The following is a 27,285-nucleotide window of genomic DNA, read 5'->3' on the forward strand; positions in this document are numbered from 1 at the left end:
GAAAGCAGCAGGAATAATTTTAAAACCAGGACAGAGACAGCATGCCTTTAAGAAAAACAGCTTGGCTTTTGTTGCTCAAAAGTTATGGTGGTGTAGCCAGTCAAGGAACTGGGCTGACAGATGCAAAAGCCAGTGACGGCCAGGCGTGGTGGCTCATGCCTGTAATCTGAGCACTTTGGGAGGTCGAGATGGGCAGATCACATGAGGCCAGGAGTTCAAGATCAGCCTGGCCAACATGGCAAAACCCTGTCTCTACTAAAAATACAAAAATTAACCAGGCGTGGTGGCATGTGCCTGTAATCCTAGCTATTTGGGAGGCTGAGGCAGAAAAATCACTTGAACCCAGGAGATGGAGGTTGTACTGAGCCAAGATCATGCCACTGCACTCCAGTCTGGGCGACAGAGTGAGACTGTCTCGAAAATAAACAAACAAAAAACAAAAGCCATATCTCTTGGCTAAATGGTCCTGATGAAAAGAAAGGCAGATAGTAGTGATAAGTAGTCCCTTCAAAGTGTTATAATCTTAAAACAAAGAGAAAAATAACACTACCTTCATCTAAATTTTATTAAAGAAATCTACCAGGATTATTATCTATGGCAACTCAAATCATAATCTGTAACTAATATTTGTTTCCATACACAGTGGAAAAAGTATCCATGCACTTCATTTATGTTCTAAACTTAAGAAACTCACATGTCATAATTTATCATATACTAACAATGTAAAAACATTATTTAAAAATAAGAATAAAGTCAACTAGAAGACTGTATCTTTCAGAAGTATGAAACCTACCTTTCTTTTCAACTTCTGACTTATCATAGTTAGGTCTTAGTTTGGCCCCTTTGTCTGCTAGCAATGCCACAAGGGCCTGTGTTACAACAAAGTTTGGGGAGGTCACAAGCTTGTTCTCTTCAGCAATTCCTCGGAGAAAGCTGGGTAGAAACTTTCGCTGAATTGAGTCATCAACTGTGGTTAGATTTACACCTGTTGCAGCAGAAATCAAGTTCTGAAGAAGCAATTGGAAAAACAGGTTTAATTTTTACATGTAATTTTGGAACAAAAATATTTCATTTCAAAAGGCTCAAGAATCAGTCAGAAATAAGCAATGTAATGGGGAAAAGTTCTGAAACTAGCTTACCTGTGTACACAACTGTACCAGCAGTTTGGCAGCACTAGGAGCATTTGATGCCAGACATCCCACTGCTGTGCTCAGATAGGCCAGGCAAGAGATAGGCTTGTTAGCCTTGCTATGCCCACCTCGTGATCGTTCTGAGGTGCTAGTCATGGCAGAAGGGCTGGTGGAGAGGCCAGCTCTCCCTGCCGCTGCCAAGCACATTAATCGAACCAGTGTTCGGATATCTGTTAGACCCAGAGACTCAAGACCAGCAGCGAGGCTACAACTGGAACCACTGCCAGTAAAGAAAAACATTTCAGATGGATAAAGAAAATGGATTTCTTAAGGGACCATTTGCAGTCCCACATATCATTCATAGCATCAACAACCATAATAAAATGTAAGCTGCACTATCATTAGCCATACATGTCCTAAGAGTTGCCAAAGATACCAAGCTGAAAACTGGCATCTAAACTTTCTCTGCTTTTAATAAATACTGGCATATACTTGAAGTACAATTGAACTGCCAAAGTAAAACAGGAATGTTCACAAAGCATAAATTTTCGTAAACTGAACAAACCCATGTCACCACCCTCCAGATCAAGAAACAGAACATTGCCAGTACCTCAGAAACCTGCTTTGGGCTTTTCTCAGTCACGATACTCTCAAAAGCAACCACCATCCTGACTTCTAAAGCTACAAATTAGTTTTGCCTGCTTTTGAACTTTACATCAATTGAATAATAATGTATATACTCTTTTGTGTCTGGCTTCTTCAATATTATGTTTGTAAGATTCATCCAAATCTTGTAGCATTGAGCAGTTCATTTTCATTGACATATACATGAAATCTGCCACAGTTTATTTATCCATACAGATGACAATTAGGTGGTTTCCAACATGGGGCTATTATGAATAATACAACCAAGAATGATTGGAGATGTCTTTAGGGGGCACATATTTAAGTATTTCTGTTGGATATATACCCAGAAGTGGATCTCTGGATCACAAAGTATATTCATGTTCAGCTTTACTTGATACTATCAAACAGTTTTCCAAAGTGGTTATACCAATTTATTTTCTCACTAACAATGTATGAGAGTTTTAGCTGTTTCAGTCACTTTTTTCTCCCTAGTGTTTTAAATGTTTGCCATTCTTAGTATCTCATTGGTGGGGTTTTTGTCTTAGGTGTTTTTTTTGTTTTGTTTTTTGAGACAGGGTCTCACTATGTTTCCCAGGGCGGTCTCAAACTCCTGGGTTCAAGGGTTCTTCCTGTCTTGGCCTCCCAATCACATTGGGTTTTAATTTTCATTTCTCCGAAGACTCGATGAGGTTGAACATCTTTTCATGTTTATTGGCCATTTGGGGATCCTCTTCTGTGAAACACTTCTTAACGTGTTTTGCCCACTTTCTTCTGGGTTGTCTTTTTCTTGTTAACTTATAGGAATTATTTACACATTCTATTGGTTAGATGCACTACTAATATCTTCTCCCATTCTATGGCTTGCTTTTTTACTTTCTTATTTTTCAAATCACTTTTGCTAAACAGAGGTTTTCTATTTTATTGTATTCCAATTTATCAATCTTTTATGGCAGATTCCTTTTGTGACTTGCTTGATGAATTTTTGCTTGTCCCAAGATCAAGAAGAAATTCTTCTATGTTACCTTCAATAAACTTTACTGATTTATTTTTCTGTCATATTTAAATCTAAGGGCCACTTTATAATTATTTGCTTTATATAATATGAGGTTGGGACCAAGGCTTTTTTTTTTTTTCCTATGTGGATAAACCATCAGACCCTGCTTCAGTTATTGAAAAAAAAAAATCCTTTCTCTATTGCTCTACAGTGTGAACCACTGTCATAAATCAAGTGTTTATTTATATGTGTGGGTCGGTTTCTGAACTCTCTTCTGTACTATCCTATTTGCCTATCCTTGAGCCAATAGCACACAGTCTTATGGAAATTTTGTTTTCCTTTCAGGATCCTTCTGCCTTCACTGATTTGCCATTAAATACTCCTGCTTCATCACTTCTTAAATGGCTACCTTTTAGGTATTTCTGGTTCTCACCCCCTTTTTACATTACAATCCACGGTATGAAAACAGCAAGGATCCCCATGATGGTATCTGCAGGCTGACTTAGCTACACAGATGGTCGATACATTTTGACCTTTAGTTTTTAATCCAGCACCATTTGGATCAACAGCCTTAGTTTCCCATTTCAAGCAACAAAATAAAATGTATGCAGTTTACTCAGTTGTGATAATGGCATTATTTTCTACCTAAAAAGAGTCATGTATTAACTGAAAGACCAATTGAGTGAATAACAATGACTATGTCTAACATCTTTCATTCAACAGTACATATTCAAGCTTCTCAAATTCTATCTCACCCTCCCAAACACCACCAGACTCCCAGCTAACGTACATTAGAAGTTAACTTAGCATCATATGATATGAAATAACACTTACCTGACTGAGAGAAGAGACAGTGCTCTCATGACCATGGTTCTGGCCAGAAGAACCTGAGCAGCAGCAGTCACTCTCCTTAAAGCCACCACACGGTCATGAGGGTTTGCTAGGGCAGCTGCCTGCTCTCCTAACGTTATTCTCCCAGAGGAGCTCTTTTCTACAGAGCCATGGCAACCTGAAAAACATAATTTTGTTTCGTTCTCAACAAGGTAAGAAAAAAAATATATCTGAACTACTAAAAAAATTTCCTGTTCTACAGAGGTTCCATAACAAACCAATGTCTTTCGCTCATCTGGAACTTGGTTATATAGAAAATTTCTTAGGAGAAACTCACATATTTCTAAGTTTAAACTTGGATATTTCTAACTTAGATATTTCTGTGTTAACAATGTATTTACCACCGGAGAAATTTTTCCATTAAGTATTGTTTTGTTCATTTTGTCCATATATCACATCTACTGATAAGAAAGATATAAGAAAGTTTTAAAAACATGCTTTGAGAATTTATAAAGGACTGAATTACCAATACCACCCAATTCTTTATTTTGTATTCCCTACACCAAAAATTTACCACACCCTCTCAACCAAATAAAAAGAAGACTGCACAATAATTTTGAGTTGGTTACAGGATTCTCTTAACACCAAGTTGTTTTTTTTTTAAATAACAAGTCTTATAAATCTTTTTATTGCTTCGATATCATGAAAGACAAAAAAAAAATTTAAAGTTTATTTTTTCCTCTTGAGACAGGGTCTGGTTCTGTCACCCAGGCTGGAGTGCAGTGGCTCAATCATCGCTCACCATAACCTCAAACTCCTGGGCTTAAACGATTTTTCTGCCTCAGCCTCCTGAGTAGCTGGGACTAAAGGTGCACACCACCACACCCAGCTACTCTTCTTCATTTTTTTTTATAGAAATGGGTCTCACCATGTTGCCCAGGCTGGTCCTGAACTGTTGGCTTCAAGCGACCTTCTTTCTTCAGCCTTCCAAAGTGCTGGGATCACCAGCATAAGCTAACATGCCCAGCCAAAACTTAATATCACATTATACCTTCAAAATGTTAAAACAACTGGCTAAAGAGACTTGTTAGGGTGAGATAATGTTGAACCATTAGTCTTAATTACTTTTACTTTATTATTATTATTATTTACCTAAGAAACAAACTACAGTAGATGCTATAAAATCAATGCAAATCAGCATTTCTGTTTACCTATTTGCATTAGAGTCTCTTCCATACTGTTGGTGGCTGTGACCATTGCTACTGATGCTCCTAGTGGATCACTGTCAGGGAACTGAACTGGTTCTGGTACAATGCGCCGGTCATTTAAACCAAGCGGTCCAGCAAGCAATTCAAATTCTTCTTCACCAGTTAGCTTTTCATCTTCATCAACATCCAACATGTCCCAGTCTTCTGGAATTTAAATAAATAAATGTATAGTATGTGAGTATAAATATTACATAAATCTGCTGGCAATGGTTATTCTGAAAATACATCTAAAATGCAGATGAGCGGCCAGATGCGACAGCTCACGCCTACAAACCCAGCACCCTGGGAGGCCGAGGTGGGTGGATTACCTGAGGTCAGGAATTTGAGACCAGCCTGGCCCACAGGATGAAACCCCATCCCTACCAAAAAATACAAAAATTAGCCAGGCATGGTGGTGTGCGCCTGTAATCCCAGCTACTCAGGAGGCTGAGACAGGAGAATCACTTGAACCTGGAAGGCAGAGGCTGCAGTGAGCTGAGATCACGCCACAGCACTCCAGCCTGGGCAACAGAGTGAGACTCCATCTCAAAGAAATAAAAATAATAAATAAATAAATAAATAAAATGCAGATAGACTGAAAGTCCAGTGACCACATAATGAACTACGGCACCATCTCCTGCAAACTTAACCAAACTGCACTCCTGAAGCATAAGTGAGACTCTCAGGGAAAGGGAGTCAATGTAGTTAAGTAAATTGTCAGCAATAGCAAATGCTATAGCTGGTAATAGAGGTTTAAACTAATTAAAAATACTGTCATGGGTCTAACAAAGAGTTCTTAGCTGTCTGTAATCATTAGGGAATGAGTTATTTCAAGAAAATGAGTGCTCCAGGAACATCAATGCTCATCTCTATTTATTTTTTACTTTCCACAATTAGGGTGGAAATTCAAAATATACCACATCCTTTCCCTATTTTGAAAAAAAAATACACCAAATAGAAATTAATATTCTGTGGTAAAGCTGATGTTTGAAACCAGGTTCTCTTCCTTTGACTTTTAAACCAGGGCTGTTGCTATTAAACTACCTTGAGTTTTTAAGGGAAAATTTAAGTTAACATGTACACAAATACAAACACACACACACAAAGGTGAATTTTAGTAACAGATGTTAAGCAGAGAGGATATATAAAAAAACATGTAAAATAAAGAGGCTCTCAAAACAAACTACCTTCATACACACTGTCTTGCTTGCCAATTAGATCTGGAGCTTGTCCCTTGTACCTGCACCAAACATGAAGAACATTGCATTTTTATATAAAACAGTTAGTACCCCAAAATGCAAATTAAGTCATTAGAATATTTTAAGAGGTCATTAATAAAGCAGCACAAAATAAAAAAGTATGTTTCATGTTATAGGCTAACATAATAAAAACTGCTGGTATGTAGGTACACACATGCTTACAACATCAATGATTATTTAACCAAACTACTGGGGAGATTTCTGGGTTACCTAAAACAACTCTTTTAACCAAATTCTATTCCATAAAGCCTTAAAGATTTTAATAGGTGACAATAAGGGCAACAAACCTACTCTCTAGGAATTAAGGATGTAAAGAGATAATATTTTTATGGAACTCATTTAATCAAAAGTCTCTTTTTTTAATCAGGAAAAAGATCTTAATTAAAATGCCAGAAATATGGTAGAAAACACCAACGAAAAGAATTGAGTAGAAGCCTCCTGAGGGTTAAGGAAAGGGTCCTGACCATTACTTGCCAACAAGTCAAAGGTTAACGCAGTCAAACTCCAGGGAAGGATATGTTGCCATGCCACTATTCCTGAGAGCATGAATTTCTGAAACCCCATCCATCCCTTCTGCCCAAAGTGTAGGAATCATGGGATTTCAGGGAAGGTTAAATGCAACTCCTCACATGAAAAATCTATAGTTCCCAAGACTTAAGGTATGAGGTATCTTCAGGAGGTCTGGATATCTAGACAATTTCAAGGTACCTTTCAGAACTTGTTGTCTTGGATTTGGTCTTCAGGGCTAAGTACTTCTCCCTGCAGGTGCCACATAACAGGTAGTATGGATTTCCACTCCCACATTCACCACCAAACCAGCCATCCACATAGGAACCATTGCTGCGATAGCCCTGGCGGTTTGCACTGCGCCCGCAGCCTGGGTGATTTCTCTTCATGTGCTGATTGAAGCTGACAACACTGCATTCACACAGTTCACACACCACCACTTCTTCCCTGTCTTCAGACTCGCAAACATGCTGCACAAAAGGATTTCATATCAAATGATTACAGTCAATTTAACATAAAACCAAGAAGTGCCAAGTAGATTATTTATGATATTAAATTCACTACTTTATTACAGATGCTAGAATATTTCCATGTTCATTAATGCTACATAAATATTTCTTTCAAATCAGAATTCAGATAACACAATCTGAAGGTGTTCTTTGCCCTCTCTTACTCTAGTAAGTTATATCAATAATACAAGTAACTGAGTATCCTACTGAGAAAAGTTAATAAACATGACATTCTGTCCTATCTCGAAATGAGGTTTTTTTAAAAAAAAAAAAAATAGTGAAAAGAATTATTTTTCATCTGGTCACAAAATGCATACCTATTTTATAAATTTTTGAGAAAAATCATTACGATTCACTTATTTATACAGCAGATTCTCTTTCCTGTAGGACTTACACCTATGAGCTTTTTGGTCTCCCTACTACAAAAATGTAATGCTAAACAATGTATACATACAAACCCACCATGTACCCTTCCCCCAAATGGAAGTATTGACAAGATCTAGGTGAGCACTGGTTCCTAGAATTAGGCATTACATTGATTAAATGGAACCTATGAAGGAGAAGAACATGCATTCAGATAGCAATGTGAGTATAACAGCCATGTTATATAACCTGTCAACATCTACTGGAACCTGATGCTTGTTTTGTAATCTATCTTTGACATCAGAATCAAATATTACCACAGTATGGCTCTATTCATCTTGTCTGGGGAGAGAAGCAATAAAATCCCACAGAGAAAGCAAGAGAGACTTTTCCTTATTAGTTTGTAGGTATCAAAGTAACCTCAGGCTTTAAATCCCCAAACATCAGGATGAGATACAAGTTTTAGAGTGTTTCAACTCTAGGCAAGGCTGCTGTTAGTAAGCTATATGAACAGGAGGGCAGGAAAATAAGTCAGAGCAGCCCCCGCTGCAGTCACACACACCCAGGTAGGCCAATCCAGTACCTCTGGGATCCACATTCCCAGAATATCATTGTCACTGGTCAGGTCTTGTCCAAACATAGCTTCCATTGCTTCATCATCAAGATCAATTTCCAATTCCTCATCTAAATTAAAGTCATACAACGCCCCTGGGTCTTGCTGCAAAGATATTCCTTCTCTCCGACTTTGATTCCTGTGGGCCTGCACAGAGCGGTATAATCCCGCTCAGAACAAAACAAAAAGGCATTTTATTTGAATGCATAAAATAATTCTGAGTATTTCGCCAGCTCTTAATTGCCATACATGTAGTAACAGCCAATATTTATTGAAGTTTTTTTTCTATATGATTATCATTATAGCAGTGGCTTATGCCTACAATCCCAGCACTTTGGGAGGTGGAGGCAGGAGAAATCACTTGAGGCTAGGAGTTTGAGACCAGCCTGGGCAACATAGTAAGACCCTGTCTTTACAAAAAAATTTAAAAAGTTAGCTGGGTATGGTGCATGTGCCTGTAGTCCTAGCTACTCAGGAGGCTGAGACAGGAGGATGTCTTGAGCCCAGGGGTTCAGGGTTACAGTGACCTAGGATTGTGCCATTGCACTCCAGCTTGGGTGACAGATCCAGATCCTATCTCTAACAACAGCAACAAAAACATTATAAAGCATTGCATGGATTCTCTTACTTAAACCTCTCAATAACCCAGTGAGATATGAGTGCTATTACTATCCCCATTTGCAAGAGAAAAAACACGTGTGATAGGTATAATTTGATGTTTTATGGTCTGAGATCCAATAAGCCAATTGAGATAGGTTCTCACCTACACGTTATCAGTCACCTTAATTATATGAGAAATATACATCCTATATTTTCTAGGATGGTCTCAAGTTCTCTCACTGTTCCCGTAAATTACTGAATCATTACTTATGTTCTAGTATTTCAATGATCAAATTCTGTTTTGACAAATCACATATTTAAGTTTTTGATTTGGAAAATATATTCCTTATAATTTATATTTTACATGCCCAGAACATAATCCTAGACTTTACTAACGTAATGAGGGAATATGGTCCTTACCTAGCAGTGAAGCCCTAACATCCACAGAGTAGTACATCTGAAAAGCCAGTGCCTACTTTTTTTGGCACAGTGTCCTTTCCAGCTCCTTCTTACCACTGATGCTAAATATTAAACACGCATCATCACTTCTTAAATTATAATTGACTGAGAGCAGAAGGAAGAGCATTTATATAATTTCTCAAAATCTACAAGTGGCCAGTATAGACTTCTGCACCCGGGGGAACTTAAAATAAGCCTATGAATGTATGCTATGATTTAAATAAAATTATGTAAATGCATAGAAAATGATATCCAAATAGCTGTTCTGTTAATGTGGAGGGACTGAGCACTTAGTATCATTAGTTTGCATCTTCTTTAATGTGCCTTTATATTGCTTTCAAAATAAGATCTTTCACAAAGAAAAGGATATGAAACATACAATTACCTGCTCTTGCTAGCAATGTGCGAGCAGCTAAGTCAAACTTGTGCCTTCTCGTTACTGCTGAGCGACCTCTAGCTGATGGTCCACTTCCAGAAGCTGCATTCTCTGTATGATCCAAATTATCAGGGCTACAAGTGCAAGTGAGAAAGCAACATAAATTTTTAAAAACCATTATGAAAAGAAAGCATAGGTATAAGCTTACTTGCAGTGTTACTTTATTCTGAGAATAAAATATGTTTATGATAAAATGTGAAACACATCTTTATCCCTGTACAGTTCAATTATACACATATAATTTCCTGTGACCTGAGAAATAACTATCTGATTTTGAATCCTGCCAACAACAAAATGATGTTTAATGCAGCTCAAATTTAAATGAGATCAAATATGACTTTAACTAAATTCTAAATGATTAAATACTTAAAATTTGAAATGATTGAGAATCCTTGCCTAGGAAAAACAGGTATTTCGAAATATGAAAACATTCACTGAGCTTGTTGGAAAAAGCTTGCATGCCATGCAGGACACAAGCCTTGGTTATTATATGGCTCCATAGTTAAAATGAAAAATAAAAGATCTAAAGTCATAAGAAGTGATGAAGGAAAGAAGATTTTTAGGGAGAATTTGTAAGATATTCTATTACATCTCATTTTAGGATAGGCATTATCACAGAAATCTTTTTACACTTAAAGGGGCATCTTCTACCAGATATTGAAAACTATACAAGAGATGAAAATATAAATATTACACAGAGAAGAGTTAAAAGTCCAATTCTATGCCAGGCACGGTGGCTCATGCCTATAATCCCAGCACTTTGGGAGGCTGAGGCGGGTGGATCACGAGGGCTGGAGTTCGAGACCATCCTGACCAACACGGTGAAACCCTGTCTCTACTAAAAACACAAAAAATGAGCTGGGCATGGTGGCAGGTACCTACAGTCCCAGCTACTTGGGAGGCTGAGGCAGGAAATTGCTTGAACCAGGGAGGTGGAACTTGCAGTGAGCCAACATCGTGCCACAGCACTCCAGCCTGGTGACAGAGTGAGACTCCGTCTCAAAAAAAAAAAAAAAAGAAAAAAAAGTTCAGTTCTATCAAATACATTAAATCAAGGTCCAATATTAAAATGAATACTCAATTTAATATCACTTGTATGAGATAAAATTATTTTATTAGCATGTTTACTTCAAAATAAACTTGTTTTGTTTCCTTTTTCAGTACAATTTTATACAAAAATTATGAAATTCCTTCTGGCATGAAAACACCTGTTCAAATCAAAACTTGTCATATCACTTCTACCCTTCACAGAAATATAAACTTGTAACTAAAATGCCCAACTTTTCATATGACTATATTTATCAACTTTACATATAATTAGAAGCATTTATGAAGGGATATATAATAAATGGGGCTTTGAAATTTATAACACATGGAACAAAAATACAGGAACTGGAATTTCACCTTTCACTAAAACCTTCCTCCATTTCAGCAGCATCAGCTGATGGTATGTCTCCAGGTGACTGCAAATAACAGGGATCATTTGACTTCCCGCCACTGCCTAGAACGGCTGCTCCATGCCTGGAGTCTGCTGTGCTGCCAGACTGGGGCTCCTCTTCATCCTCATGCCCAGGGTGCTCTATCATCCACATGGCAAGGACAGTGATATTCTGGGCATCAGCCTCTCCCCGAGCACCTATACAGGGGAAAAACAGTCTGATGCTGACTTTGAGCAAAGAATTAGGTCTTTATGTTACCAGTTTAAGAGTGTTTGCTATGATGCTCTTGTAACAAAATATAGTGTTAAAAATCTTACCAAGTTTCATAGCCTCTTAAAAATTATGTTGTCTTGGCCGGGCGCGGTGGCTCAAGCCTGTAATCCCAGCACTTTGGGAGGCCGAGACGGGCGGATCACAAGGTCAGGAGATTGAGACCATCCTGGCTAACCCGGTGAAACCTCGTCTCTACTAAAAAATACAAAAAACTAGCCGGGCGAGGTGGCAGGCGCCTGTAGTCCCAGCTACTCGGAAGGCTGAGGCAGGAGAATGGCGTGAACCCGGGAGGCGGAGCTTGCAGTGAGCTGAGATCTGGCCACTGCACTCCAGCCTGGGCAGCAGAACCAGACTCCGTCTCAAAAAAAAAAAAAAAAAAAAAAAAAATTATGTTGTCTTTAATAAGCTAGGACTTCTCATATCTGTATACACTGATATATAAAAACTTATCGTACCTGTAGCTTCCATGGCTTTGGCAATCTGCCGAAGAGAGAACCCCATTTCCAGCAAGGGAACTGCAATTGCTGGAGGAGGAGGAGAAGTTGAAAGTCTACTGCTTGGGTCTGACAACGCTGAGACAAAAGGAAGAGAAATAAGAACCTAAATATCACTAGATACCATGAGTAAAAAGTGTCTTCATAGTCCTCAATTTCCTAGTATTGTTCAAGTTTAATGAAATTTTCCTCTACTCAGAATATGTGGCTGGGCACTGTGGCTCATGCCTGTAATCCCAGTTTTACTAACACCCATTTATGTTATACTTAGTAAAGATTTGTGTAGAGGTACTATAAGAATATGTAAATATCGCACTCCTCATCTAAGTTCCATATTTGCAAATTTGTGTACTCAGTAAAATTTATTTGTAATCTCAAAATCAATACTCATGTACTTTTGTAGTCATTTGTGACATATGCAGAGGGACTAAAAAGTTTAGTCCCTCAACACATGTGTTCACAGCTAAGGTTCAACAAGGTGATGCTCTGCCTTCATGTTTCAGCTCTTATGTGAAAAACAAGTGTCCTTTTCATAGTCTATTTAATGCTACGCTCTTTGCATTTTTGTGCTTTTGGTCTGTGATTTCCCTGATTAAAATGGCCCCAAGCATAGTGCTAAAGTGTTGTCTAGTGTTTCTAAGCACAAGGAAGCTGTAATGTGCCTTATGGAGAAAATATATATGTTAGATAACCTTCATTCATGATGAGCTATAGTGTTGGTGGCCATGAGCTCACTGTTAGTGAATAAACAGTATATGTTAATTGTGGTATCTTCAAACAGAAGGATGCATAAAACAAGATTATACAGTATAATGATCAGATGACAGAAATGTAACTAGGAGTTCACAGGAACTTAATCCTGTGCTTCTCCTAGGAGCAACGGTTCAGTATTTGCTAATTCAGTGTCCATAATGACCTTTTAGAACATAACTATTGCTAATGAGAATCAACTATTATTTCACATATTCAGTAAGTTAGAGGAAAGACTGAGCATGTGAAATAGACATGGAAGATGAGATTTAAAAACAAAACAAATCAAATGTCTACCGATGAAAACTACAGTGTCTGAACAGAAAAATACACTGGAGATTAACAGAACATTAGACACTGCAGAAGAAAAGATGAATGAATTAGAAGATATAGCTATAAAAACTATCCAAAACAAATAATAATTTATTATGGAGCTTATAACATGTGTAAAGTGAAATGTATGATAACAAAAGTATAAATGATGAGAAAAGGAAAATAAAATCATCCTGCGGTAAAATTATTATTTTAACTATGTATGAAGTGATACAATATCACTTTAAGGTAGACTCTGATAATTAAAGATGTATACTATAAACCAGAAGGTAATCTCTAAAAATATAAAACAAAGTACAGTTGACCCTTGAACAACATGGGTTTGTACTGCTTGGGTCCACTTATACATGGATTTTCTTCTGCCTCTGCCACTCCTGGGAGAGCAAGACTAGTCTCTCCTTTTCCCAGCCTATTCAATGGGAATATGACTATAATGAAGACTCTTATGAGGATCCACTTCCACTTAATGAATAGTAAATATATTTTCTCATCTTTATGGAGTCAAAAGTTATATAAAGATTTTCAACTGTTCAGGGGGTTGGTGCTCCAACCCCTGCAATGTTCAAGGGTCAACAGTATAGATAATAAGCCAACAAAGGAGATAAAATGGAATAATAAAACTCATTTAATTCAAAGAAAGCAGAAAAGAAAAAGAGAACAAAAAACAGGTGGAACAAAATAGAAAAAAGGTGGATTTAAATCCAACCATATCAATGATCACATTAAATATAAAAGGCATAAACACTCCAACTAAAAGGTAGAGAACAGCAGACTGTATTAAAAAAAGCAAGACTCCCTTGAGGCCAGGAGTTTGAGACCAGCCTGGGCAACATGGTAAGACCCTGTCTCTACAAAAAAAAATACAGAAATTAGCTGGGTGTGGTGGCATGCACCTGTAGTCCCAGTTACTTGGGAAGCTGAGGTGGGAGAACTGCTTGAGCCCAAGAGGTTGAGGCTACAGTGACCCAAGATCACTCCAGCCTGGGGGACAGAGCAAGAAGTTGCCTCCTAAAAAAAAAGAAAGCAAGACCTAACAACTACATGCTGACTTTATCCATTTTAAATATAAAGACACAAATGGATTAAAAGTAAAATGATGAGTAAAGATAAACCATCCTAACAATTTTTAAAAAGCATGAGTGGCTATAATAACATCAAACAAAGCAGATTTCAGGACAAAAAAATATCACCAAGGATAAAGGCATTTCATAATAACAAAAGGTCTATTCATTAAAAGTATATAAGAATCCTAAATGTTTATGAACCTACACACAGAGCTTTGAAATATATGAAACAAGAACTGAAAAGAGGAAATAGAAAAATCCAATGCTATCATCACAGATTTCAACAACACTCTGTCAATAATTGACAGAACAAGTAGACAAAAAAATTAGTAACAATAAAGAAGACTTGGACAACACTATCAGCCAATTTGAGCCTGCTAAACAATTTATAGAACACTCAACAACAGCACAATACACATATTTTCCAAATGCACTTGGAATATTTACCAAAACAGATGATATTCTAGGCTATAAGACAAGTCTCAATAAATTTAAAGTGATTCAAATTATACAAGATATGTTCTCTGACGATAATAAAATTAGAAAGCAATAATAAAAAGATATCTAGAAAATCGCCCAAATATTTGAAAACTAAATAACATACTTTGAAATAGTCCAGAGGGCAAAGAAGACATCAAAGGCAAATTAGAAAGTACTTTAAATGAAAATGAAAACACAGCATTTCAAAATGTGTGGGTTGCAGTTAAAGCAGTACTTAGAGGAAAATTTACAACACTAAAAATGGCTAGATTGGGAAAAATGAGGAGCTGATATGACTAACGTACAGCACATTATTTCTCTCCCAAATGGCTGTAATTCAATCCACAGCTTCAAAATGAAGATGATAGCTCAGTTTAAAGGGGCAGTTCCCCTTCATTAAAATCACTATTTTACTTTCTGTGAAGACAAAACAAAATGCCCACATAATGAAGTCCCACACATCTGGAATGTCAACTCTTGGATATCATAATGCATATCAGCACACGCACCTGTGCGGTTAGCTGGCCTTGCTGACTGGGAATCAGGAGAAGTTAAACTTTGCCTCCTTCCTACTTCATCAGAAGGAGAGGTGGGTAACGATGATATTGGAGGAGTCTGTGCCCGACGTGTGGGAAGTACAGTGGTAGTTGGGTAACTGGAGAACATTTGCCTTTAAGAAAATAACAGTGGTTAGCATAAAAATCCAATTTACAAAATAATACATATCACAATCTTCTTGTAGAAGAATATGCAACCTGGAAGACTAAACAGGTTAGCTAGAATTTAATGGAGGGTGGGGAGAAAAACTCCTCAGTTTTAAAAATGATTATCTCATATGGTACTTTCAGTATAAATGTAATAAAACCTTATGATTCTTTCAGCAAAATGCCAGCAACACAGCAGATGGGGGAAATATAGCCATTAGCAAAATAGATGAAAAATGCCTGCCTTCACGGAGCTTTCCTTCGATTATAATACCAAGATGAGAGGGGTATTTTGGTATACATAGAGTGCAAAGAAGGCTTTTAAATATAGGTAACCTGCAGTTACTTTTAAATATTAATATAAACTCACAAGCTAGTCATGAAATTATTCACGTGGATTGAAAGTAATGGTTTACAGGCAAGTTATGGAAAGAAAAGGTAGCTGTCTAGTTACCTAGCACAACTGCAAAACAGTACATGAAAGATATGCCAGCTGCAGAGTCAGGGAAAAGTACGGGCAGGCAGCCCATCTTCAGTTGAGAATGCGGAGCACAGTCGGGGAAAGGTATGGGGGGAGAACCCCTCTTCAGTTGAGAAATGTGGACAGTGGTTAGAGAATAAAGTCCAGGAAGATCCACACTGACTACTCCTCAGATTTGTCCAAAAGAACTAAGAACTTTCTAAGTATCAAAAATGTACTGTCTACCAAGTCAGTAATACAATGGTATACACACAGGAAGCAGCAGTTCCCTGGTTTTTCCTCTACTAAATGATGTCTGCCCAGTAAGAGCCAAGTACAACTCTAATGAAGTCCCAGCCAATAGCAGGGAAATGAAGACAGAAGAAATGAGAAGTCAAAAGTCCTGGTGAATGCCTATGGGAGCAAGGGGGCATGATTTTACCACTGAATCCCATGTCCACACTAGTAAGAGCTGAAAAGGTTACAAGGAGTCACTGATGCTACTGATTTTGTGTGGACGCCTTGAATTCCGTAATTGCCAAAGGAATTAAAAAACATATTAGAATGTCCTATCAGGCAAGCATAGTGTCTCACACCTGTAATACCAGCATACTTTAGGTGGTTGAGGCCAGAGGATCACTTGAGGCCAGGAGTTCAAGACAAGCCTGGGCAACAAAGCAAGATCCCATCTCTACAAAAAAAATTTTTAAAAATTAGCCAGGGGCCAGGCATGAAATCACACCTGTAATTTCAGCACTTTGGGAAGCCAAGGTGGGTGGATTCCCTGAGGTTGGGAGTTCGAGACCAACCTGACCAACATGGAGAAATCCCATCTCTACTAAAAATACAAAAAGTTAGCCAGGCGTGGTGGCACAGGCCTGTAATCCTAACTACTCAGGGGGTTGAGGCAAGAGAATCGCTTGAACCCGGTGGCTGAGGTTGCGGTGAGCCGAGATCATGCCATTGCACTCCAGCCTGGGCAACAAGAGCGAAACTTTGTCTCAAAAAAAAAAAAAAAAAAAATTAGCCAGGTATGGTGGTATACTTGTAGTCCCAGCTACTCAGGGGGCTGAGGCAGGAGGATGGCTTGAACCTAGAAGACTTTGAGGCTGCAGTGAACTATGACTGTGCCACTGTAGTCCAGTCTCAGTGACAGAGTGAGATGCTGTCTCTAAAAAAAAAAAAAAAAAAAAAAAGAGAGAGAGAGAGAGAGAGAGAGAGAGAAAAGAATGACCTATTATTCCTCTATCTTCCTTATTCCTTGAACAGATGCACCTCCTGAAACTGTTATTCCAGTGAGAGAGCTAAGAAGTAGGAGGTATGTGGGGACTGAAAATGCTACTAGGATTGTACTCCTGCACAAGACCACAGCAGTAATTCTCAAAGTGTACACTGAAGCCACTACACCAGAATCACTAGGGAAACTTAATTAAAATGTAAACTATGAGCCCCACCAGACCTACTGAATCAGACTTGCTAAAGGATACAGCCCTAGAGCTTTAAAAAGTTTCCCAGGTGGCTCTTGGGCACACCAAAAATTGAGAATCACTACAATAGACATTACCCTGTTCCACTGTTTAAGGTGTCAGTCTACACAGTGGGAATCAAAATGTCTTCTCAACTAAGGAAAGAGGGGAAAGAAAAAAAAGGGAGGCTAACCATTCTGCTTCCCTTATTTCACTTAAGTCATAGTTAAGAGAGCTCACAAAACAGTCTCTCCCTGAAGGTTCTTCTCTCAAAAGTTTTCATTTGTGTATACATCTGGCAAATTAAAGCAAAAATAAATTTAAGTAAGTAAGCATCACTTGAAACTTACAAACTTATTAAAATAGAGTTGGCTGAAGAAGCATCGTAAGACATGCTCTTTTGTTTGAAAAGCAGAGTTGCTTGAAATTTTTTTGAGAATAAAAATACAGGCCGGTTATGGTGGCTCATGCCCATAATCCCAGCATTTTGGGAGGCCGAGGCAGGTGGATCATGAGGTCAGGAGACCGAGACCAACCTGGCTAACACAGTGAAATCCCATCTCTACTAAAAATACAAAAAAATTAGCCGGGCATGGTGGATGGCGCCTGTAGTCCCAGCTACTCGGGAGGCTGAAGTGGGAGAATGGCGTGAACTTGGGAGGCAGAGCTTGCAGTGAGCCAAGATCACGCCACTGCACTCCAGCCTGGACAACAGAGCAAGGCTCTGTCAAAAAAAATAAATAAATAAAAATTTTTAAAAAAAGAACAAAATACAAGTATTTACTTTTTGAGGAAAAAAAAATACTCAAAAACTTAGGGGAAAAAAAAAGATCATGGTAAGAGAGAGAATGTTAGAGTACTTGCTGGTCAGCACCACAGCTGATTAGACCTGGGATCACCACTAATTGGCTGTGACATTTTGGGTAAGTTATTAAACTTCTGAGGGACATTTCCAACTTCAGTAAAATGAGCTTGACTATATGATCTCTTAGGTTCTTTCTAGCTCTAGAACACCAAGATTCAGCTGGGCATACTATTCATAAGAGGACAACTGTGCCTTCAGAAACACAGGCATCAGTATGGCAGACATTAAAGATCCACTTCTCTACCTGAGAAGACTAAGAGGCATCACTCCAGGGGACTCGGATGCAGGCACTGTTTCTGTGTCAGTGACTGGAGTGGTGGCAGTTGTGGTGTCCTCCAGAGAGCTGCTCATAAAAGAGGTCGTGCTTGAGGCTGATGGGCTAGTAGTAACCGGTGTCTGTGCCTGCTGGGCAGGGTCACTTTCTTCGGCTTGTTGATCAATCTCTAGAAACCAAAATAAAGGTTAAGAAAGTAGTAAGGATTTGTTTTTTCAAAAATAACAGTGGGAATAAAAAACTTCTACCTTTTTAATTTAAAAGTTTCTAAATATATTTCACAAGCATCAATTTCTATGAAAGATTGACAGAAAAAAATATTCTTACATATATACATCTTTGTATTCACTACTGTACTCATTAGTTCCAGACTCTACAGGTAGTATTGTAATAAGCCCTTGTAATTATACATTTTTGTTTTTAGAGAAGAGGGTTCTCTTAAAAACAAAAAAAGTCTCACTTTTGGTTGTAAGATCTGACAAGAGGTTCTCTAAGGTATCCAATCATTAAAACTGTGTTTCCTTCACACTTTCACTTTGATGCCTATCTTTAATCTACAAATAGGCAAAGATAAAGGCATATAAATACAAGAAGAGCAAAAACCTAGATAGAAACTTCACGTTTTAAAAAGGACAATTTCATTAACAAACCCACTTAGTTAACATGTCTAAAAGTTTACAAAGTATTTATACATATATACGTATATTTTAATCTGTTAAGGAAGCCTACAAATAAACATAACTAAAATATGAGTTGCTACAAAGACAAGTAATTCTATTAAGTTTGACAAAAAGCCACACTACTTCACAATCATCATGATCTTCACATTCCTACTTATGTACACCATGTATCTCTCTCTCTCTCTACTTACTGTCTAAGCTAAGTCAAGAAGAAAAGGAATAAGCAAAAAGGGAAAGAAGAAGGGAGAGAAGGAAGAACAATATAAACTCCATGAAGGCAAGGGACTTTGTTTTAACTGCTGCCTCTCCAGAACCTAAGAAAGTACCCAACACATAGTAGGCACTCAATAAACATTTACTGAACGAATCTCATTTTTATTTCTCAATTCACATTCTCCCCAAATGTGAGGATACAAGATAAAACAGGGGCTGTTTTTTTTTTTAACATGCAATAAGCAGTCTATGAAAGTAGAGACTTTAAAATTTCCTTTAAAATGTCTCTGAGAAGATATCAGAATACCATGTATTTTATTTCGCTTTTGTTTGTTTTTTGAGATAGGGTCTCGCTCAGCCGCCCAGGCTTGAGTGCAGTGGCACAATCTTGGCTCACTGTAACTCTGCCTCCCGGGTTCAAGAGATTCTACTGCCTCAGCTTCCTGAGTAGCTGGGATTAAAGGCATGCACCACTATGCCCGGTTAATTTTTGTATTTTTAGTAGAGACAGGGTTTCGCCATGTTGGCCAGGCACTTCTGGCCTCAAGTGATCTGCCCGCCTCAGCCTCCCAAAGTGCTGGGATTATAGGCGTGAGCCACTGCGCTTGCCAGAATACTATGTATTTTGAGTCAGATCAATAAATACATTTTTTGGTATGAATTAAATTTTGTTTTACAAAATGTAGTAATAATTGCTGTGTCCTAACAGTGGTGCAGGTTTAAAATAGCAAAATTATAGACAGAAGATTACTAATATAAAAATAACAAAAAAGAACTGTTTTCCTTAAAGAAAAAGTGATGTGAAAATTGCTTTGACCAAAATTTTTTTTTACAAATCACTTACAGAATGTATCACTTCTGACAATTATGAACATAATCTAAACAGCACAAAAGCAAAAAAAAAAAAAAAAATCAGATAACATACCTTGCTTAATTTTGCCCCCAAACTGGTCTTCCAAAAGCCCATGAACCACTAATTTATAGATCATGGCTTGAGCTCGTTCGAGATCAGCTAATCCCAATGCTCTCTTTATGGGTGACCGCATGACTGCTCGCTTCACCATGTGTCGCATCAAGAACTGCAGGGCTGCTCGCATCTCCACGTCTTCATGAACAACTGGAGAACTTGCACAGTCTGAGTTGTGGCCGTTTTCAGCCAGAACTTTTGGTATCAGCAACAGCTCAGCATATTTACTACAGCCAAGAAGGGCACTAAGTGATTTCATGGCACCGAGGTAAAGATATGACAGCTGGACTGCTCTGATTTCTGACTGGGCTACGTCATGGTTTTTGGACATATGTTCATGATTTTTTCTTTTCCCTTCTGTTATTTGATGTTGGGATTCCACACTTGGCAGTGTTGGATCTAAAGAAAATGAAGCGATTTCATTTTCTGATTTGGAGCTTGTGGTACCCTGACTTTTGACATCATCAGATGTTAGGCCTGTTCGCATATCTAAAGTGGATTCACTCTCAGGTTTCTGCTCAGCATCCCCTTTCTCCTCAGATTCATGTCGGTGTTTCTTCTCATGGCGCTTGGTGCTCTGTTTCCCCATGTCTTCATGAATGCCAGTCAGATATGTTAGGTCCAGCAGCACAGAAGCCGTCAGGCCTCGGAATCGCGCCACATCAAACGGCAATGGTTCACAGGGTTCCAGATTATACAATGGAGTATCACTAGGCGACCAAAAAGTTGGGAAGCTTTAATAAAGATCAGAATGACACAGGAAGAAGCAAGTGAGGGAAAGACAGGAGGAAGGTACGGAAAATAATGTAGACAAAATAAGGTGCATCATGTACACACTACAGAGAATAATTTACACAAACTAGAGAAATCATTACAAACACAGAGAAAAATGAGTCTACTATGAGAAAATGGGGAGATGTGATGCTAAATGCAGAAGCAATGAGATGTGCATGTGCTTTCAAATACGAATATTCATTAATATATAACATATGTCAAGAGTTAGCAAACTTTCCGTAAGGGGCCAGAGAGGAAATATTTTCGACTCTGCAGGGCACACGGTCTCAGCTACAACCACTCAACCCTGCCATCATAGTGCAAAAGCAGCCACTAATATAACTAAACAAATGGGTGTGGCTGTACACCTTTACTTACAAAAACAGGAGGTTTGTCAGATAGAATTTGATATAAGCTATTCAGAAAATTTGTATAATAAATCTAGTTTATAAATGGTTACTTGTAACTTATTTCAGAGAGGACTTCATTTCATAAAAAAGTTTACTTTGTAGTCTCAATTAATGTCTCTATAGTTTAAGCCAAAATATAATTACATATTTCCTGATATTGGCAAGAAATTTCCTGAAGTTTAAGAATGATATAATTATACAAAATGTAATAAAAAGCTTTTGCTAGTATAAAGTTTTGTTGTTCTAACCTAAAATCTTGGTTCTATATTACCTTCCTAATCATATTTTCCTCTAGGCTCATTTTTCTTGTTTTAATTTATTAATTTACTTATTTTGCTATATTGTATGCATCTTTTTTTTTTTTTTTTTTTTTTTTTTTTTTGGAGATGGAGTCTCGTTCTGTCACCCAGGCTGGAGTGTAGTGGCATGATCTCGGCTCACTGCAACCTCTGTCTACTGAGTTCAAGAGATTCTCCTGCCTCAGCTTCCTGAGTAGCTGGTATTACAAGCGTGTGCCACCAGGCCTGGCTAATTTTCTGTATTTTTAGTATAAAGAAGGTTTCGTCACATTGGCCAGGCTGATCTCAAACTCCTGACCTCAGGTGATCCACCTGCCTCTGCCTCCCAAAGTGCTGGGATTACAGGTGTGAGCCACCAAGCCCTGCCTACTGTATGCATCTTGACAAGGCATCATAAATCCTCTCTGAAACAAGGCAAAGAATGAGAGGAAAGGTAGACACTTCCATGTCACTCTGTAAAGTTGTCATTGGTTTCTTAGCTTGGTAGAATGGAGAGGAAGGTAGAGTCCATTAACCCCTGAAATTGTGTGTAAAGTTTATGTATATGTATTTTTTGGCTAAGATGATCCACAGCGTTCACTAAATTCTGAAACAGTACCACTCCCAAACCACAAAGAACCACTGTTTTAGATATTGTTCTGGCCAGGCTCAGTGGCTCATGCCTGTAATCTCAGCACTTTGGGAGGCCAGGGCAGGCCAGGGCAGATGGATCATTTGAGATCAGGAGTTCAAGACCAACCTGGGCAACATGGTGAAACTCCATCTCTACAAAAATACAAAAATTAGCTGGGCATGATGGCAGGTGCCTGTAATCCCAGCTACTCGGAAGACTGAGGTGGGAGAATTGCTTGAACCCGGGAGGCGGAAGTTGCACTGAGCCAACATCGTGCCATTGCCCTCCAGCCTGGGCAACAGAGCAAGACTCCATCTCAAAAAAATAAATAATAAAATAAAATAAAATTTAAAAAGATATTGTTCTATGTCATATCAACATGTAACTTTACAGGAATCACATTGGGCAGTGTAATGAACAGTTATATAATATCACCAATAAATCCATATTTTCAAATGATACAATTATGTAGAGTCATTAGATAAATGAGTCTCCTTATCAAAGAAGATACTTGACAAGATGAGTATCCCTTATCCAAAATGCATGGGATCAGAAGTGTTCTGGATTTCAGAATTTTTTTCCCCAAATTTTGGAATATTTACATTGTACTTACCAGCTGAGCATCCCAAATCCAAAAATCCAAAATCTGAAATGCCCCAGTGAGCATCTCCTTCGAGTGAAAACCCGAAACTTTCTGAGCACCAACATGATGCTCAATGGAAATACCCACTGGAACATTTTGGATTTCGAATTTTTGGATTTGGGATGCTCACCCTGCATTTCCTTGTAAACATATGAAATTTGTACTTTGCACAAATCCTCTCTGAATGCAAACACACCTAAATGCTTTTAAATACCCTGTTTGAGTCAAGTAAATGTAATTTTCACATCTATTCAAAATGTTTACATTAAGGGGACAGAAATAAGGGGTTTTACAAAAAGTAAGAATACTTAAAATTACTGATAATGCAAAGCCTAATTTCAGTCCATCAAACGTTCATATCCAATATTCAGAGCCTTGCAACCACAAAATGCAATGAACAGATTAGCTGGCTGGCTTTTTACTATGCCAGTGTGTAACGGAAATGATCAAAATGCAAAAAACCAAATGAAAAATTGGAAGAAGAATCCCACTTAAATATATAAACTAATGAGCTTACCATTTTTTCCCCAAAACAAAACAAAACAAAACGACTATGTATTTTTAAAACCCACTAGTATTTCAAAGAACATGGGTTTAGGAAATTCTCCTTTAAGAAATTACAGTACAAACACCTAGTTGCATGAGAAATATTTTTAAAAGTTAACTGGCAGCTCACCTAAAATACGTGATTACTCACTGTCGACAGGCAATGGTCTATTTCACCATTATATACTCGTTTGCTAAAAGTGTAACTCAACAGATCATACCTGATAGTAATTTCTGCTTCATCCCATTGGACCTTGGCAGACGTGCTGCCCTCTTTGACCACTCCCAGCAGCGTGGCATGGCGCCCAGTTTGCTTGTGAACACACCGACCTCCAACTCTAAGACCAGCATCAACTCCTCCTATCACAGCCAGCACAGGCCACACCTCTATGCAAAGAGTCCTCAGCTGCAGCTCTGAGAGGTCAGCGAGGCCATGCCTAGTATGTTTACCTTTCTCTTCCTCTTTGCTCTCCTTCTCCTCTCTCATTTCATTTTCCTCTCGGCTCTGAACCGAGCGGCTTTTCTTTAGCTTCTGACCTGACTCTTTAATACATATCTTAATTTTGTGCAGCCTTTCCATCATTTTTTTGTTAATGCAGTAAGTCCAACGGTCTGTTCGGTGAAGGATACGGATGAGTTGAATAGTGGCCTCAGCCAGCACTGCTGCTACTGGACTACAAATAGGGTCTCCTGGAAGTAAGTCTCGGGGTGTGCCACGCATCTGCATATCACAAATTTTCACCTATATAAAAGTAAAGAGGGTGGAAAACATATGCTATTAATAGTTCTTCTTAGACACTATAAATTCTAACATGTAGAATCCCATGTTGAACTAGTATTTGGTCTCTTCATACTTGTGAATTATACACCAACTCGCCCCCAAAGAGTAAGGAAATGTTACAGATACACTGAAGTTAGTAGTAGTATGGTCCACTGGAATAAGCTGCCCTGTTTAAATTTCCTGTAACTCATGAATTCCAGAGATGCTAGGACAATTTGAAAGATGAATATAGAGACCAAGCCTTATGTGACTGACTCAATTTAGTCTAAAATAAGCCTTAAGGATATACTCTTTCTCATCCTCAAGACTCTAGAATAATGAGTCCTGGACATTTTACATTGTTCAAGGGGTGCAAAAGTAAAAATCATACATCTGAACATTTGGAATAGTCACAATCTGGATACACATTGCAAATAAGACACAGAAGTTAAAAGAGCAGCAAAACTTGGCTTCAAGTAATAACTTTGTATAATCTTAGGAAATTATTTAATCATTCTAAGCCTTAGCTTTTCATTTAAAAACTGACACTAATAATAGCATCTGTCTCCTACAGTTAAAGATTAAATGAGATTATGCACATAAAGTGCTTATTAGTACAGTGCCAGTCACACTGTAAATGTTAAAAAAAACTTAACGACTATTAGTATTGTGTTTCTCAAAGGTTCTAAAATTTATCAAAAATGTCTTCTAGACAGAATAAATTGATTGATACATAGTCTAAGGCTGAATGAATCTTTTCAAGGTTCACAGATGGCACAAAGCACCAGGCCATCATTGGTTAACTGCATTAACCAATACTGAGAATATGTTTATAAATAATACTAATGCATTTAAGGAAACATGTTCTTTTCAGCGTAAGTGAAAATAACATGAAAATTTGAACCAGAACATGACATAAACTACTTTGGGCTGCAAACCTACATAGGGCAAGGGATGATATCAGGCACTGGGCTGCATCTTTACTTCATCTCCAGTTCAGTTTTAGTTGCCTGGCTGTCCAAGAAACAGTTCCCAGCCAGCCTTAAATTATAATTCCTTGACATTAAAAATATGTATTTTTAAAAACACAGAAAAGGTAATTTTTTTTGTTAGAATTTACCAGGTCCAGCAATTTCATTATGGAAATATTACACATGATATAACTTGAAAGCTTTCTACTACATAATGGTTAGAAATTCTTGAGACTTGACTTAAGCTGTACTATGCATCCGCAAGTGAAAGGATGGAGTAGGGAAAAAAAAAATCCACCCACCAGCACAGGGAGATCACAGTTTTTCTCTGCCTGGGTTTTAGATGAGGTGAAAAAGAAAGTTTACAATGGAGGGTATCCTATTAATACTGTTGTCATGAAGTTCAAATTCACACCATCTACAACACCTGAAAATTCCCCCAGCTGCATGAAAGGTAGTTTCCTCATCATGACTAGAACTTCTATTATTCAGCTGATAGCATCTTATTACATTTAAGATTATGTCTAGATTTCTCTCTCATATCCATAATTGCCAATGAATTAGATTATCCCTAAACTAGTTCCTATAGTTCTTGTGACTGCACATATGTTTGAAAGTTGGCTCACTGTATTCAAATTGCCAGAACATGAAATAGTGTCTTAATATTAATACATCATAAAGTCAATTTCTGAAAGTAACCTTCTTCTAGAAGAATGGATTACCTAAGTCAGGTACTTTTAATGGCAGAAGAAATAGCTTATTATATTTATAAACTCCATCTGATGCTGCTAAACAATAAAGTAACAAATATTCTTAAATAAAGGTTTGAGACTTCATTACCTTTTCCCCTGGATTGCTACTATAGAACATCACACATGGGTACAACTCTGCTGCATCCACATCTTCAAAAGCTAATTTGGGTTCCTACAGTGTGGCAGTGGTGAGGAAAAGAAAAAGGAAATAGGAATTTTTTAAATTGATAATATCTAACCACATTAGAACTGAAAGCTTTTACGAGACAGAACAAAAGTTACTAGATCAAATTCTCAATTAACCTTGCTAACCAAGAAAATTCTACATATAATAAGTTATCATAATGTGTTCATCTGTTTGAAAAATCTTATTGGCATTTAACTATCTTCTGTTTATTGTTAATAAATATTTTAAGAACCAGAAAGTATTAGAGAGAAAGGAGAGATGAGTAGATAATCTATAAATTGAATAAATGGCACTTAAATAACCAAGTTGACTATAAATAGAAACAAGAAAAATGTAATGCTTGCAAATGGGTGTCGGTACCTCTCCATTTTTCCCAAAAGAAATGGTCCTGGCTTCCATATCTAACACACAGGTAATGAAATCTCCTTGAGTAAAGCTGGACAATGTGAGAGTCTGTTCTCCATTGTGATAGAGGTTACCACTGTAGGCCCTATAGAGCCACATATCCGAGGTAGTGCGGTGGTTAAAGTCATGTACTGGCCAGCGAGAAACTCCAACACACGTGCCTTCATTCCCTCTGTTTTCCTTCACAATATAAAACTAAAATAAAAGTGGGATATTCATTAATACTCAAAAAATATATTTATATACTATTAACTGCATTAACCAATACTGAGAATATGTTTATAAATAATACTAATGCATTTATGGAAACATGTTCTTTTCAGCATAAGTGAAAATAACATGAAAATAATCGCATCAATTTAGAAAGATTTTAAAACAAACTTATTCTTTATCTTGCAGAATACTTAGAATAACCTTTGAATATCTACAGTATTTAAAATAAGCAATTCTAACTTACAACTTAATAATGAAGCTGAGGAAGTATGTTTTGTCCAGAAATTAACGAAAAATTTTAACTCTTTATATATAGATTTTAACTACTCTCTTGCATATACTTTGGTTTAGAAAAAGAGTTAATATGGCAAGCCTGAGACTAGGTGTTTTGTTTTGTTTTTAATTTTCTAAAGAGATGAGATCTCACTCTGTTTCCCAGGCTGGAGTATAGTAGCGTGATCATGGCTCACTGAAGTTTCAAATTCCTGGACTCAAGCAATTCTCCTACCTCAGTCTCCTGAGTAACTAGGACTACAGGTGTACACCATCATGCCTGGCTAGTTATTTTTTGTAGAGATGAGGTCTTGTTACACAGTCTGGTCTTGAATACCCGGCCTCAAGCAATCCTCCCACCTCGGCCTCCCAAAGTGTTGGGTTTACAGGCATCAGCCACTA

General features: G+C 37.7%; 1 protein-coding gene across 2 annotated transcripts in view; it reads right to left on the bottom strand.

The window, feature by feature from the left end:
- HERC1 (HECT and RLD domain containing E3 ubiquitin protein ligase family member 1) overlaps positions 1–27,285 on the bottom strand; it is a 219,080-nt gene that overhangs the window by 42,075 nt on the left and 149,720 nt on the right. Inside the window, exons 35-50 of one of the 2 annotated variants that reach the window (XM_073012219.1) lie at positions 26,353–26,592; positions 25,894–25,977; positions 23,544–24,064; positions 19,996–20,771; positions 18,148–18,346; positions 14,918–15,078; positions 11,743–11,859; positions 10,980–11,211; positions 9,525–9,649; positions 8,030–8,250; positions 6,793–7,065; positions 6,017–6,065; positions 4,794–4,994; positions 3,586–3,760; positions 1,140–1,410; positions 794–1,007 (exon numbers count right to left, since the gene is read on the bottom strand). In XM_073012219.1, the coding sequence (XP_072868320.1) occupies positions 794–1,007; positions 1,140–1,410; positions 3,586–3,760; positions 4,794–4,994; positions 6,017–6,065; positions 6,793–7,065; positions 8,030–8,250; positions 9,525–9,649; positions 10,980–11,211; positions 11,743–11,859; positions 14,918–15,078; positions 18,148–18,346; positions 19,996–20,771; positions 23,544–24,064; positions 25,894–25,977; positions 26,353–26,592 (3,859 nt within the window). Of the gene's footprint in view, positions 1–793; positions 1,008–1,139; positions 1,411–3,585; positions 3,761–4,793; positions 4,995–6,016; positions 6,070–6,792; positions 7,066–8,029; positions 8,251–9,524; positions 9,650–10,979; positions 11,212–11,742; positions 11,860–14,917; positions 15,079–18,147; positions 18,347–19,995; positions 20,772–23,543; positions 24,065–25,893; positions 25,978–26,352; positions 26,593–27,285 lie in introns of both variants that reach the window. The other variant, XM_008016333.3, reaches the window with a different exon arrangement.

Source organism: Chlorocebus sabaeus, chromosome 26 (assembly GCF_047675955.1).
Source record: "Chlorocebus sabaeus isolate Y175 chromosome 26, mChlSab1.0.hap1, whole genome shotgun sequence".
Lineage (NCBI taxonomy): Eukaryota > Metazoa > Chordata > Mammalia > Primates > Cercopithecidae > Chlorocebus > Chlorocebus sabaeus.